This window comes from Mustela putorius, unplaced genomic scaffold (assembly GCF_011764305.1).
Source record: "Mustela putorius furo isolate JIRA1106 unplaced genomic scaffold, ASM1176430v1.1 tig00000095_pilon_pilon_pilon, whole genome shotgun sequence".
Taxonomy (NCBI): domain Eukaryota; kingdom Metazoa; phylum Chordata; class Mammalia; order Carnivora; family Mustelidae; genus Mustela; species Mustela putorius.
This window is the reverse complement of record NW_025421280.1, coordinates 21,623,182-21,637,669: the sequence shown is the minus strand read 5'-3', so window position 1 is coordinate 21,637,669 and position 14,488 is coordinate 21,623,182. Positions and strand designations below refer to the sequence as shown.

The 14,488-nt window shown below is 62.2% G+C and overlaps 1 protein-coding gene across 5 annotated transcripts; it reads left to right on the top strand.

The window, feature by feature from the left end:
• The first annotated feature begins 3,755 nt into the window (after nt 1-3,755).
• Nucleotides 3,756-14,472, top strand: SEMA3B (semaphorin 3B). 5 transcript variants are annotated; one of them, XM_013060512.2, is made up of 18 exons: nt 3,756-3,864; nt 7,430-7,616; nt 8,356-8,513; nt 8,680-8,742; nt 9,143-9,262; nt 9,342-9,435; nt 9,609-9,728; nt 10,555-10,700; nt 10,792-10,903; nt 11,020-11,089; nt 11,167-11,311; nt 11,630-11,849; nt 12,112-12,203; nt 12,312-12,353; nt 12,592-12,749; nt 12,851-12,906; nt 13,001-13,140; nt 13,628-14,472. In XM_013060512.2, exons 2-18 carry the CDS (start codon nt 7,508-7,510, stop codon nt 14,027-14,029), a joined length of 2,247 nt encoding a protein of 748 aa, XP_012915966.1. In that variant the 5' UTR covers nt 3,756-3,864; nt 7,430-7,507; the 3' UTR covers nt 14,030-14,472. The 5 variants fall into 5 exon arrangements, with proteins under 5 accessions (XP_012915966.1, XP_012915967.1, XP_044935514.1 ...); XM_013060513.2 differs by having other exon boundaries at nt 3,765-3,864; nt 7,415-7,616; XM_045079579.1 differs by lacking the exon at nt 3,756-3,864 and adding an exon at nt 3,893-4,917.
• Nucleotides 14,473-14,488: the final 16 nt, after the last annotated feature.

Sequence of the window (14,488 nt, the reverse complement as noted above, 5' to 3'; positions counted from 1 at the left end):
GAGCGCCTGGCGAGGCGCCTGGACTTTGTCCTGCGGCTGGCGGCGACAGCGGGCAGCTGAGCCTACGGAAAAGGGCTCTGCTGGGCGGGGCTCGGAGGCGAGCTCCGACCGCGTTTGGCCGCCAGGGGGCGCCGCAGTCCGTGGCCGGCCCCGCCGGGCTGGTCACGGACGCTGACGTCAGCGGGTCCTGCGGAGGCCGCGGGGCACAAAGACAGCTTTGTGGGGCAGCGACGGCTTCGCGCCCGCGGCGGGACAAAGCGGCCTGGGCTGGGGTCGGCGCCGCGGAGGCGGGGAAGGCGGAGGGTGGGAGGGTGGGGCTGGGCACCCGGGACCCCGCCTCCGCACACCTGCCAGTCCCCGCGCGGCCTCAGGGCCCCCAAGTGTTTGGTTGGCAAGAGATGAGAGGCCGTGGCCGCCCGATCGGAAGGAGATCAACGCCCCCCAGCCTCCGCTGCCGCCCCAGTACCTCGGGCCTTTCCTGCTACCGCTGCCTCCGGGACTGATGGCTGAGGGCCGGCTGACAAGAACAGGATCCTTCGTCCAACTCAGGATCCCTGCCTTCCTTCGGCGGTCAGGCCTGGACCCCGCTGAGCCCCGGATAGCGGGCGGGGCCGGGGCTCCGGGGGCCGTGAAGCCCGCCCAGCAGGAAGCCGCGCCGGAGATGGTTCCTTCCTAACCTCCTGAGGGGAACCCCCGTACAGAGGGAGCATTGAGTGGCCAGCATTGTCTGCCAGACGCACCCAGTGCCTCTCTCCATGGGTGGGCCCTGCAGGATTCTGGCCAGGATCCCCTTGAATCTACTTTGCAGCGGGTCTGGGTGGGGTCCTGGCAAGCAGCACTTTCTTTCCTGCGTGCAGAGAGCTAGGCTCCCACCTGCCTTCAGCCTTCCTACCCCTGCTCTGATTTGGAGGGCATAAGGCCCCATTGTCCCAGCACTGGCGGGGGCGGCCTTTCAATTCTTCCTTGTCTTTGGCAGTTGGGAAATTCCCAGCCTTGGGGGGCAGCTGGAGCTAGCAGAGGGTGGGGGGGTGATGGCACCCCAGGTGTCCTGCACCCCAAAGGGAGGGACTCCAGGCGGTTGACTTCTGGGGATCCCCTAATGCTTAGAGCTTTCCTGGGGCTGAACCTCATCCCTGGGACCACGGGGTGAGGGCATCTAGAGAGACTCAGTGCTCCCTGGCCCTGTGTACCCTGAAGCACTCCCAGCTTAAGGAGCCCCATCTTTTTGGCCCCAGTCACTGGTAGCTTGCAGCTATGAGGCCTGGGACCCCTAGACAGGCAGAGCCAGGAAAGGGGCCCAGGCTCCTGCTTCCAGACTAAGCTTGTGGGTCCCTGTATGAAGTGGGCTGTCACCAGCCCGTGCAGACTTCCATGAGGCTGACCCACCTCTCAGAGGGCCCACCCCACTCCAAATAGTTGCTCAGGCTACTGATGTGGTGCCAGCTTTGGTATTTTTAACCCATCTGTAGGGTGGGGAAACAGCTGGAAAGAAAGACAAGTTCTGAGCTCCACAGGGCTCAGGAGAACAGGATCTAGGGAGACCCTGCAGAGAGGAGCCAGGTGGGCAGCCACTCCCCAGCTCAGGCCCAGGCCCTCCATGACAGGTGGGTGGAGGCCAAGATTTCAGGTGCAGAATGGGGAGGGAACCCATGAGATTTGGAACCTGTGACACTGAAGGGGCTGTCAAGGCCTGGAAGAACACCTCACCGTGTTCCTGGGTGGCCCCACTGTTCCTTCTGATGTCAGGAAAACCTACTCCCCATGCAGCCAGAGCTTTTCAAATCAAACCCCCAACAGACCCCATCCCAGATCCAGAATGCCAGGCCAGCCAGGACGCTGGAGAACATAAGCCCTGACTCCAGCCACCTGGTCTGTGGCATGGGCGACCAGGTCCTAGCTGCCCTGGGAGTCAGGGTGGGGGCTGGGATAGGATCGTAGCATCTCTTGGCTCTCTTCTGGGTTCAGGGTCATTCCCGAACAACTGAGCTCAATCTTCCTGTCTATTGGCCTGACAAGAGATCCTGGGGGCCCACATCCCTATCGTGGGGCTACACATTCCCCTAAACCCTCCTGGACTCCCAGAGGGAAAGCCAGCCCGAATCACACATTCAAGGAGGGCATCAGGCCAGGTGGGGTATGTGTGCAGCTACGTGAGTGTGTCCATACTTGTCAGCCACTTGGCTCTTTGGTTAATAACGGTGATGGGCACTAGGGTGGAGGGGGGTCAACACCATGGATCATTTTCTCCTCCCTGTCTTAGTTTCTCCCCTTGCATGAAATAAGCCCCACAGGTGATCTTATTTAGGAGAAAAATAGGTTTGATATCCTTTCCCATTGACTCTGATTTCCAACCTCGTTGTGGGTGGAGAGAGTCAAGGCCTGAGGGGCTGGTGCAGGGTCAGGAAGGACTTGACCATCAGTTCCCATCGCACCCCATCCCCAGGACTCAGCAGGCCCAGGAGGGTAGAAGGGCTTCCTGTAGGCATTCTCTCTCTCTCTCCTCCCTCCCTGGGCCTGTCCTCTGCTGGGTCCTGTGATGATAGCCACTGGGGGACCCAGAGGCCTGCAGAGAGGCTCGACCCTGGGTGTTCTAGGCATCTGGGGCTTCACAGAGGAAGTGACGCCAGGAGACCTGAAGACTGAATGGTGAAGAAAAGAGTCTAGCAGGTGGCAAAGAGGAGGAGCTAAGGGGTGGAGGGCACAGCCCAAGCAAAGCCCTGCTGCCCCTCTGGAAATTGGGTGCCCAGAGCCCTCATGGGGTCAGCTAAGGCTGAGCCTGGGAGCCCCCAAGCTCCAGCCAAGTCTCTGAGGTGGGTAGTGGGGGACTGCAGAGGGGAGGTATTGGGACGAGGAGGGGCAGAAAGACCACAGGGGCACAGCCTCAGGGAGAGTGAAGGGGTCAGGTCTCTGTGCTGATGCTGCTGGGGGAGGAGGCAGGGCCTTGTCTGGCTAATCAGGGGGCCTAAAGGTCTCCCTAAGATCAGGCCTCAGGAGAAGGGATGGGCACCTGGGCCCTGCCAGGGCTGGGTTGCAGACCAGGAGGAAGAAGACTGAGGAGTCCCCAGGGGTCAGGGAGGGATGGAGGTTCAGGTGGAGGGTGGCAGCAGTCGTCGTGTTGGGGCGGGGATGGGGGACAGGAGTGAAGCTGGGCTGAAAGACGCAGCACTGAGGGGTCTGCTGGGTGCGGAGATGACACCAAGAGCGGACATCTGTGTTCCCCCACCCTGCCCCCTGCTGCAACCGCAGGGCAGTTGAGTAGAGAGATCTGAGAGGTTCAGTGTCTCCCTAAGGACACACAGCTGGTGAGGAGCCCTCACGACCCCACCCTACCCTTCCCAGCCTACTAAGGGTGCTGATCCACCCCAGCATTTCGAGCCCCTCAACCTGCACTCCAGGGCAGCTGTCCCCCCCCCTTACCCACCCTCCGTGCTGATTAAGAGAAGGTAGCATTTATGTTAATAAATGTTAATAAGCTTGGAGTGCCACCCCGGTCTACATTGGCTGCATTCCTGGCAGCACCCCCACTACTCCCCTAGGCTGTGGAGGAGGGGAGAGGGAGGCTCCACCCCCTGCCCTATTCCCCGCCCCCCCCAACCCTGCTGGGCAATGAAGAAAACAGGAGCGAGAGGAGAGCTGTGATGTGGCTGGTGGGGGGGGCTCCCCCATCCCAGAGGGGCTGACCTCAGCCCAGGAGGAATGTGCAGGAGGCGGAGGGCTGGGGCGGAGCGGGTGGGGGCAGGGCCGCAGCCAGAGGCCCAGGGTTCCAGGCAGCCCCGCCCTCGGCCCCTCCACCTCAGCCCTGACATGGCCCTCAGAAGGGAAGGGGAACAGGCAAGGAGGGGAAGAGCTGATCTTTCCAAAAAGGTGGGCCAGGGGTCTCCGGGAGCATGGATTCCAGGCTGGGGGCGGGTGGGGGAAGGGCCCCCCCCATTTCCCAGGGGATCTCCCCGGGGTGGGTAGTACTTTGTCAGGGAAGTCAGGCCTCAGTTAGGCTTTGCTGGGTTCATTCCTGCCCCCCAGCCCACCCCCACTCAATGCCTAAGTCCTCAGGGTAGTGAGTCCCAGTACCCACGTGGCCAGAAGTAGGAAATGTTGTGATGTCGGAGTCACCAGCCTTGATGGCTAAAGCAGGTGTAAGCGGGGAGCCAAGGCCTGACCCAGCCCAGCCTGGACACTGGGAGGGTTGACGCTGGCCTTCCTCAGATGGATGCCCTACCCCAGCCACACGACCCAGAGTCCAGGCTGAGGGCGGGCCCGGCTGAGGGTGAGGGCCCAGAAGGCAGGTGGTAGGATTTGGCACAACGATTTAGTATTTCCAGAAGGAAAAACCAAGGCCTTGGAGGCTGTGGCACTGACAGGCAGCATCGGGGCGAGAACCCAGGCTGCTTTTGCCCGTGGCTACCCTGGCAAAGTGTAGAGGCCTGGAGTCTGAGGTGGCCTTTGTGGGAGGGGGGCTGCAGGTAAGAGTAGGGACCCCAGCTGCCTTCCCTAGTTTGCTCCATTCTGTCAAGACTCAGGCCCAGGCTGCCTGATTCTAGAATCCTTAGGAACTCCCGGAGTACAGTGTAACCCACTGCTGTTCCTGGAGGACTGCCTCCATGAAGTCCCCCCCCCCCCCGGCCCCCTGCTACCCCACCGGAGTCTGGCATATACTTGGGCCTGTAGCTGAGGAACAAAGACCCTGGGGGACACCATGGGCTCCCACCCCTGCAGATCTCCCTTCCTACCCCAGGGAAGAGGACTCACCTAGGGCAAGGGAAGCAACATAAAGGGCTCCAGTGCGCAAGGGGCAGCCCCAAGATGCTGGAAAGGGGGGGGGGGTTCCTGGTCCTGCTTTTCAATATGGACGTGGAGCTTGGAGGGAATGAAACAGAGACTGGGACCCTGAGCCTGAAGAACTAAAAGCAGTGGGGGCAGGTAGGGGGCACCGTGGGGGTGGATGGGGACCTCAAATGCACTTGCTGATCTTGGCGGCTAGGGTGGAAAATTGTAAACAGCCGAAGAATTTTGTTTGCTTGCGTGGGGCCGGGGGAGGCTGCCCAGGTCCAAGGCAGAAGCTGGGAGGAGGAAGAGGCTGCATCCTGGAAGTCCAAGAGCCCAGGCTGGGGTGCATCCCTCTACTCCCTCTCCGGAAGACCCCTGGTTCTCCCCCGGAGGCCCTCCCTTCATCTGCCAGCCAGCCAGCCAGCCAGGCCAGGCCAGGAACACTAGGTCCTGAGACTCAGGAAAGCAGAGCCCGGCCCCACCCGGAACAGGCACTGACACCCCTACTCTGGGAGAGCTGACCGGAGAGGGGCCACAGCCCTTGGAAACCACAGCCTCCCTCACCGACCACTGACAAGCTGCTGACCAGCCTTGGGGAGGTTCCAGGAGGATGCCTTTTGGGGGGATTGAGGGGTGAAAGGCCATCCTCAAGCCCTGTCACATAGACCCGAGGGCCCCATTCAGCCACGGTCAACATTCGGCCCTTCCAGAGTAGACCCCTAGCAGACCAAATGGGGTTGTCCACCAGACTCAGCTTCAGGCCAAGATCCCAGACCCTCCCCAGCTGAGCCCCTCACTACCCACTTGCAGCTCTCCAGCTGTGTAGGGACCGGTGAGGACCTGAAGTCCCCTGGACCTGAGCCTTTTGGGGCTGGGGAGGGAGCCCTATATGGTTTCTTCCTCCTTTGCCTTGACTGGCCGCCCAGCTTCTGCACGGGACTGCTATTGGGCGCACCCTATTGCCCCGAGGCCTGACAGGGGAGGGGTCGCCCCTCCCTTGTGCCCGCTCCACTCTGGCCAGGCCACCAACTCCTGCCTGGTCACCCGATCCGCCCCCGTAAACTTGCTGGCGCGTGTGGGGCGGCGGCCGGCTGCGTGGAGGCGGGGGCTGCTCCTTAAAGGAGCCGTTGTAGGGTGCCCTACAGTCCCCATGCTTCTCCCCTCCTCCCGGGCGAGCCGGGGCTGGGGTGGAGAGGCACTGCCGCCTGAGTTCTGGTGGAGTGTGGGAAGGTGGCCGGGTGTTCTGTGGCGTTGCAGACCTCACCGGCTCAGAAGAGACAGTGGCAAGTGTCAGTGGAGGGACAGCAGGAGGTGGGAGTCCTAGCCTGGGAGGGGTCTGGAAGCTGCGGAACTGGGCAGGGGCTTGGGGAACGTGGCTTGGCAGGTGTGCCCCTTGCTTGATGGCACCCCAGGACCTTACCCCATGCTAAGGCTCCTGTACCCAGCACCTGCCCCCGCCAGCTCTGGGAAGGAGGATGGGGATTGCAGCCAGAGGCTGGCCCCACAAAAGGGGTTCAGGGGAAGGGCTCTGGCGCAGAGTTGGAGGGGCTCAAAGATGGGGAAACCTGAGGGAGAAGGCAGGGGAGGCTTAGAGAGGGCTGGGCAACTCACCTGAAGTGGGAGTGAGAGGCTGCCTGAGACCCTTGGCTCTCCCCCAACTTGATTCCTCTTGGGTCTTAAGTCAGCCCACAGAATTTCTGCATAACCAGCCCCCTCTAGGCTCAGGTGGGGAGAGAGGGGTCAAGCAGGAAGCCAGGACTGTGATGTCCTACTGGGAATCACCTCCAAGTAGAAGCTGAGGCTTCCCTCCAGCCTGGGTGGGGGGGCGCAGTCCTCAGGGCTCCCGGACAGACATCTTCCTGAGGAGTGGCTATCCAGGCGCTCTCAGAGTTACAGGCAGTGACTGTCCCTGTGGTTGTATTTACTCACTGGCGTGCCGAGGGACACGCATGCACTTGTGTGTGCACACACAATCGTAATGCACACGTACACAACACACATGTACGCGTGTCTGCAAAGTGCACGCGCATGCCATTGAAGACATGGACATACACCTGTCTGCGTGTGCGCGCACACACACAATACAGATACACAAAGGGACCCTCAGAAATACTCAAACTCACGGGCACCCACACCACTGGCTCCAGCCCCAGAGGTACCTCTACTTCTCTGTGGGCCCGTGGGTGCACAACCACCTCCAGAGGCCTGACCCCCTCTTGCTGCTCACTCCCATGACTGGCTTGTTTTGCTCATTGCACTTGGCGCCCTCTGAAATGACTGCACTGATCTGAGTCCTTGTTGGCATTCTGCCCTCTCCTACATGGGGACCTTGTCTGTGTCCCCCAGTGTCCCAGGCTGGCAAGAAGTAGGCACACAGAGTTTGTGAATTAATGTCTGTGAGCGTGTCTACGGGAAGGGGGGGGGTGTTCCTGGGGAGGGTGACGTGGTGGGGCGGGCGCCTGCCAGTGTGGGGGTGACCCCGAGGGTGTGCCCGGCGTGGGTGTGTCTGTGATTGTGGCCAGGCAGGGCACACTCAGGGAGGGGAGAGCTCGGAAGTGGAATGCGACCCCCCAGCCTCTTTCCCCTAGGGGCTGTAATCTGATCCCTGGGGACTCCCCCCTCTAGCCTCCCGCCCTCGTCCTTGCTGCAGCTCCTTCTCTTCCAGATCCTGGGGCAGAGTCCAGGGCGGCTCAAGGCTCCTCCGCACGCGCCTGCTGAACCGGGAGCACCCTGAGCCACCAGGATGGGGCAGGCCGGGGCTGCCGCCATGATCCCGGTCCTGGCTCTGCTCTGGGCGGCAGTGCGGGGGGATGCAACCCCCAGCACCCCGCGCCTGCGGCTTTCCTTCCAAGGTAGGTGCACCTGGTGGGCTGGAGGGCTCCGCTCATGGTGGGCGGGAGAGGGTCCCAGTGTGGGTAGGGGGCGTGCGTTTGCTGTTGCTTTGTGCCACTGGCCCAGGTTTGATTGGGGGCACTCTCAGGCCATCTCCAGTTAACCCTGTCCTGGCCTCAGCCCCCCGACTTTCTGTGCACATTCTCTTCTTGCTTTCCCAGGAAGACCCCCCTTCCGTTCCCATGGCAACAGATCCTGCCTGGGTCCCATCCACGACCCACCCCCAGGGAAACTGAGGTGTGGGGGTAAATGAGGTGTGGGGGTTACTAGAGCCTCCTTCCCACACCCCCTACACAGGAGGTCGGTCACTGGTCACTAAGCAATGGCATCGCACTGAGCTCAGGCTGGTGGCAGGAAACCCCCATGCTGGGGTTGGGGTTCTGGCTTTCCGGACATGCTCAGCACCCCCACTGGCACCCCGGCCTCCCAGTGTGCCTGCCTGCAGACACTGCTTGTCCAAGCCTGCCCAAGGAGCTCAACCTGCTTGCCCCTTGATTGGGGGGGATGCTGCACTGCCCACCATGGAAGTTTCACACATGGGTGGGCCTGTCTTCATCAGTAGAAACTCACACACATGGAAACTCACATGTGTGTGGGCCAGGTCCCATGTACAACCATGACCTGTGAGAGAGACAGGCAGGGTCTAGGGGAAGCTTCCAGCAGGGCTGGCAGATCCTCTGTGGTGTCCAACTCCTGCAGAGCTCCAGGCCCGGCATGGTCTCCGGACCTTCAGGCTGGAGAGGACCTGCTGCTATGAAGCTTTGCTGGTGGATGAGGAAAGAGGACGCCTGTTTGTGGGCGCTGAGAACCACGTGGCCTCCCTCAGCCTGGACAACATCAGCAAGCGGGCCAAGAAGGTACCAGGGACCCCCAGCCTTGGCGCTGCCTAGGGAAGGAGCCCCAGGACCCCACTCCAGACTGCTTGGAGAGGCCCAGAGGGATGAGCCCCCTGAGCGGACACTCTCTGCACAGAGACCACGCAAGGGCCCTGACCTGTGTCCCCTTCCCCCGACCTCCTTGTAGCTGGCGTGGCCGGCCCCCGTGGAATGGCGAGAGGAGTGCAACTGGGCAGGGAAAGACATTGGCGTGAGTGCTCTCTTCGGGGTGGGAGCGGGGAGGCCAGCCCCCCGCTTTCCACACAGTGGCGCCAAGACAGAGGCCTGCCTGTTTTGGTTGTGATGGGGGCAGGGGGTCGAGATGGCTGAAGTTTGGAGGTAGTGACTCAGGGTGGAGGCTCATGTGATTCTTATTGGGGGCCTCTGAGTCACAGGGGGACATACAGGCCTGTGCTTTTCCATGTGCGCCTTCTGGTGAGAGGTGGGCCGGGCTGGTCACCAAGGGCATGCAGTTCACCGCAGCCCATGTTGGTGCTTGCCTGGACTGATGCAGAAGAGAGGAAGGGGTGAGGTGCCACTGGGAGCTGGGACTCCGTAAGGCTGCTTCCCTGGGGGAGGCCTCATTGTCCCTGACCCTGCCTGCCCACTAGACTGAGTGCATGAATTTCGTGAAGTTGCTGCATGCCTACAACCGCACCCATCTGCTGGCCTGTGGCACGGGGGCCTTCCATCCAACCTGTGCATTCGTGGAGGTGGGCCACCGGCTGGAGGTAAGTCCAGCTCTGGGCAGAGAGGGAGGTTGGGAGGTGAAGAAAGGTCCAGAAGTAACAACTGCCTCCTGCCTCCCAGGAGCCCATGCTCCGGCTGGACCTTCGGAGGCTAGAGGATGGCAAAGGCAAGAGTCCGTATGACCCGAGGCATCGGGCTGCCTCCGTGCTTGTGGGTGAGTCCAAAGGCTAGGGCCCCTCAGAGACTCTTGACTCTCTTGAGAGCCCCAGAGATTCCCCCACGGCCTCACTGACTCCCAGGCTGCTGCCAGAGCTCTCCAAGCACCCCCACCTCCATCCCCCACCGAGAACCTTCAGATTGGCTGAGCAGCCCTCACCCTGTCTGCAGGAGAAGAACTGTACTCAGGGGTGGCTGCAGACCTCATGGGCCGGGACTTCACCATCTTCCGAAGCCTGGGCCAGCGTCCGAGTCTTCGAACAGAACCACATGACTCCCGCTGGCTCAATGGTGAAAAGCTGGTGGGGTTTTGGGAAGGGGGGGCCCTTGGCCCCCACAGGGTAGGTGCCAAGGAAGGCCCATAACAGAAGTGAGCAGTGGGTGCAGCCGGGCTCCCACCAGGTAGCTAGCATGGGTCCAGCCTTGTGCCAGGGACTGGGGATGTAGGCCAGACAAGACATGGGGCCTCCGTCCTCTTTGAATTCACAGAACTCAGAACGAATACATCATAAGATCAGTTCCAATGGCCATGAGACTGTTCAATGCACAGACAGAACGGGAAAAGGAGATCAGGTGGGAGAATGAGAAAGGAAGCCAGTCTGCTGGGGAGGGGGGCTGAGCTGATTCCAAACGCCCCGTAGGATGGAGGGAAAGAGCAACTAGAGCCAAGAATCTGGCGCAGGAACAAACCAAGGATTAGACACAGGAGAGGAGAGAGGAGAAGGGGTCTCCACCATTAGGGGCTGAGTCACTTGCTGTAAGAGTGAGGAGAACGGGGGCCCCTGCCTCCTGTTCAAGAGTAGGATCCCCGAGTGAAGGTACAACTCATTGGCCATCTCCCTCCTTTCCTGGCCATCTGGCCTGGGGAGCTGCCGGGCTGAGGTGGGCTCTCCAGGTAGTCTCGGTCTCTGCTGCCCTCTTGTGGCTGCTTCTTGACTCACAGGCCCTGATCCTCTGGATCCCGTGGACTTGCGGGGCCATCCGGATGAACTTGATCCTAGAGACTGGGTGCTCAGATGCTGCCTGGCAGGCTTCTGGAGGCACCAGAGTTAGGAGTTAGGAGAGAGAGTATATGGGTCTCATGAGGGAATGCTGACTTCACACCTCCTGCTGCTAGAGCCCAAGTTTGTCAAGGTCTTCTGGATCCCGGAGAGCGAGAATCCCGATGATGACAAGATCTACTTCTTCTTCCGTGAGTCTGCAGTGGAAGCTGCACCAGCACTGGGGCGCCTGTCCGTGTCCCGTGTTGGCCAGATCTGTCGGGTGAGGAGTCCCTGGGCCACAGCCTGTGACCACACCCCTGCCCTCTTGCCTCTTTGGGGCTCCCCCTCACGCCCTCTGATTGGCCACGCAGAATGATGTGGGTGGCCAGCGCAGCCTGGTGAACAAGTGGACCACGTTCCTGAAGGCACGGCTGGTGTGCTCTGTGCCTGGTGCAGAGGGTGACACGCACTTCGACCAGCTCCGTGAGTGCCAGGAGTGGAGGATGGAGTTGGGGAGAGGGAGCGCAGTGCCCCAGACCTGGGAGCCTGGCCACACTGAGGGCTGTGTGCCCTCCCCCAACTGGGCCCCTTCCCCACAGAGGATGTGTTCCTGCTGTCCTTGAGGGACCGTTGGAGCCCGCTGCTCTATGCTGTCTTCTCCACATCCAGGTGAGGGCCGCGAGGTTGTGGGCGGGACTGGCCTGGCTCTTCTGGGCCCCTCACTCTACTCCTGCCTTCACCCACAGCACCGTCTTCCAAGGCTCTGCAGTGTGCGTGTATAGCATGAACGACGTGCGCCGTGCCTTTCTGGGGCCCTTTGCACACAAGGAAGGGCCCCTGCACCAGTGGGTGTCCTATCAGGGCCGTGTCCCCTACCCCCGGCCAGGCATGGTGCGTAGCCCCAGGATTCCCACCACAATCTGCTCAAAGTCTCAGGGGTGGAGAATCTGGTCTGGGATCTTCTTGGTGAATGTGGTTTCTTCCTCTTGTTATGGGTGGATAAACATCAATTTGATCAGACAGGGCTTCTAAAAGGAAGGCCATATTTCCTCCTAAGACTCCCAAAGGGAGGGCTGGGTCTTCTCTCTTCAGAGTCCCAGAGCAAGGCTCTATCCATTAGCACCCCCACTCCCAGTTCCTGGAGGTCTCTTGTGGGGCCACCAGACCCTCATACCCACATCCCTGTCGCGCCTCCTCCCCACCGCCCAGTGCCCCAGCAAGACCTTCGGCACCTTCAGTTCTACCAAGGACTTCCCTGATGACGTCATTCAGTTTGCCCGGAACCACCCTCTCATGTACAATTCAGTCCTGCCCGTGGGTGGGCGCCCTCTCTTCCTACAAGTGGGTGCCGGATACACCTTCACCCAGATCACTGCAGACCGTGTGGCAGCTGCTGACGGACACTACGACGTCCTCTTCATTGGCACAGGTCAGTGGTCTGCCATGACCATTCATTAAACCCAGTCTAGACTCTGCCAGTTACTGAAGCTGCCCCTGTCCAGGCTCACCTTCGAATCTTTGTCCGGGTTATGCCCCCATCTCCTTCTGGATGCTGCTCTTATTCTTCCAACCCATGTTCTTCACTGACCCAACCATGTTGAGGGCAAAGGCCTCAGAAGTGAGGAGACCCCCCCCCAGCCCTAGCTATGAGGGAACACAAGGAGTTAGTCACTCACTCCTCATCCTTGCAGATGCTGGCACAGTGCTGAAGGTGATCTCGGTCCCCAAGGGCAGCCGGCCTAACGGGGAGGGGCTGCTCTTGGAGGAGCTGCACGTATTTGAGGTGAGATCTAGCCTCCCCCCATCCCCCTCACCTCAACCTCTGTGCCCCCCTGCCTGGAGTAACCCCACCCCACTGATCCCTGATCCCAGTGCTCCCCCTCCCTCTCAGGACTCGGCTGCTATCACCAGCATGCAAATCTCTTCTAAGAGAGTAAGTGACCAGAACGCTTGGGGGTAAAAGGGACCCCGTACGTTCCCCGAGTGCCCCAACCCCCATGCCTCCCTTGGTAGTTCGAATCCCGGGTTTGAGAATAGGTTCTGCCTTCGCTAGACTGCGTGACCTGAGACTTCAGTGTTCCCATCTGTCAAGTGGGGTAAGGGATCTCTGACCTGTGGGAGGCGGGCACGGGGCTGCCTTCGGTCAGCCCGGAGCCCCTCGTGCCCCCTAGCACCAGCTGTACGTTGCCTCACGGAGCGCAGTGGCCCAGATCCCCTTGCACCGCTGTGCTGCCCATGGCCGTGCCTGCGCCGAATGCTGCCTGGCGCGTGACCCTTACTGCGCCTGGGACGGGGCCGCGTGCACGCGCTTCCAGCCCAGCGCTAAAAGGTGGGCCGGGTCGGGGGCGGGCCACCCGGAATCCTTTGCCGCACCTGGCTGGCTAAAGGAAGAAGAGCTCACGGAAGTTCCACGTGCCCTGCTCCCCGCAGGCGGTTTCGGCGGCAAGACGTGAAGAACGGCGACCCCAGTACGCTGTGCTCCGGGGGTGAGTGCCCCAGCTTGCCCCGACTTCGCGGCCTTCGAAGATGCCACAGCCTGCCCTGCCCTGCCTGAATCTGACAATCCCTTGCCCTCCCCAGACTCATCCCATCCCACATTGCTGGAGCGGAAGGTGTTCGGGGTGGAGGGCGGCAGCGCCTTCCTAGAGTGTGAGCCCCGCTCGCTGCAGGCACGCGTGGAATGGACCTTCCAGCGCGCAGGGGAGGCAGCCCGCACCCAGGTGAGCCTCCCGCGCTGGGCTCCTCAACGGGCCCTGGCCCCGCCCCTACATCCAGGAGAGGTCCCGCCCTAGCCAATGAGGCCCTCGGGCCGGCTCCCACCTGTAGACGAGGTGCGGCCCCGCCCAGTGAGACTCCGCCTAACCGGCCCCTCTTGCCTGGTTTGGTCTCTTCCCTGCACGCCGCCTCCCGGTGAGGCCTCTCAGTCTAAATAGACTCCAGACCCAGCCCCCCCCGCCCGAGAGGGAGTCGCGCCCTCGCCCCTCCTGTTGCTCTCCCTGAGCCACCCCCCATGTACTGCCCAGTACGGGGATCCCCTCTCAGACCACCGGTCCCAGTGCCCCCAGCCTCCAAACGTGCCCCTGCGGGCGCCCCTATCCTACTCCCGCTCGGCCGCCGGTGACCCTCTGCATCTCCCGGCCGGGCCTGGAGCGGGGTTTCGCTGTTCGCGACCCTGACGCCCCCGCCTCCCGCTGGCCCGGCCTGCAGGTGGCTGCGGAGGAGCGCGCCGAGCGCGTGACGCGGGGGCTGCTGCTGCGCGGGCTGCGGCGCGGGGACTCAGGCGTGTACCTGTGCGCGGCTGTGGAGCAGGGCTTTTCGCAGCCGCTGCGTCGCCTGGCGCTACACGTGCTGAGTGCAGCGCAGGCCGAAAGGTTGGCCCGGACCGAGGAGGCTGCGCCCGTCGCCCCTCCAGGCCCCAAGCTCTGGTACCGGGACTTCCTGCAGCTGGTGGAGCCGGGCGGCGGTGGCGCTAGCTCCCTGCGAATGTGTCGTCTGCAGCCCGAGTCGCGCCCACCGCCTCCCGAATCGCGGAGGAAGGGCCGAAGCCGCCGAAGGCACGCCCCCGAGCCGCGCGCAGAGCGGGGGCCCCGCAGCGCCGCGCACTGGTGATTCGGCCTCCGGGCTGGGTACAGGGAAGGCGACTCCAGGCAGGAGCGGGAGGACAGACCCTGGGGGACGCACGGCTACGGGGCCCGGCACACTGGTCCCTGGCCGATGGAGACCGACCGACCGACCGACCGACAGGCCCTGGCCGAGGGGCTGCCTCGCCAGCTTATTTATTAACAGAGGATAACCTTTGAATGTAGCCGTGGGAGGGACGGCCCAGGCCGGGCACGGGGTCCTGCTGGTCGCGAGGAGGCAGAGAAGAGGGCTCCAGAGCAGCGACCTGGGCGGAGGAGGAGCCCGGAGTGCCCTCCCTCGGGGAAGGCCCTCCTCCCTGGGGGATGAGCAGAAAGCTGTGAACAGGCTGAGCGGGTGGGGGTGGGGCAGGCCGACTGTACTAATGCAATAAACACGTTATCAGCCGAAGCTGGAGCGGCCCCAGCACGCAACCGCTGGTGCTAGGTC

Bases quoted from the DNA above. Each gene is read 5' to 3' on its own strand.
- SEMA3B (XM_013060512.2), top strand. From the start codon at position 7,508: ATGGGGCAGGCCGGGGCTGCCGCCATGATCCCGGTCCTGGCTCTGCTC. The intron at 10,701-10,791 runs GTGAGGAGTCCC...TTGGCCACGCAG, and splicing joins GTGTTGGCCAGATCTGTCGG to AATGATGTGGGTGGCCAGCG. The intron at 11,090-11,166 runs GTGAGGGCCGCG...CTTCACCCACAG, and splicing joins GCTGTCTTCTCCACATCCAG to CACCGTCTTCCAAGGCTCTG.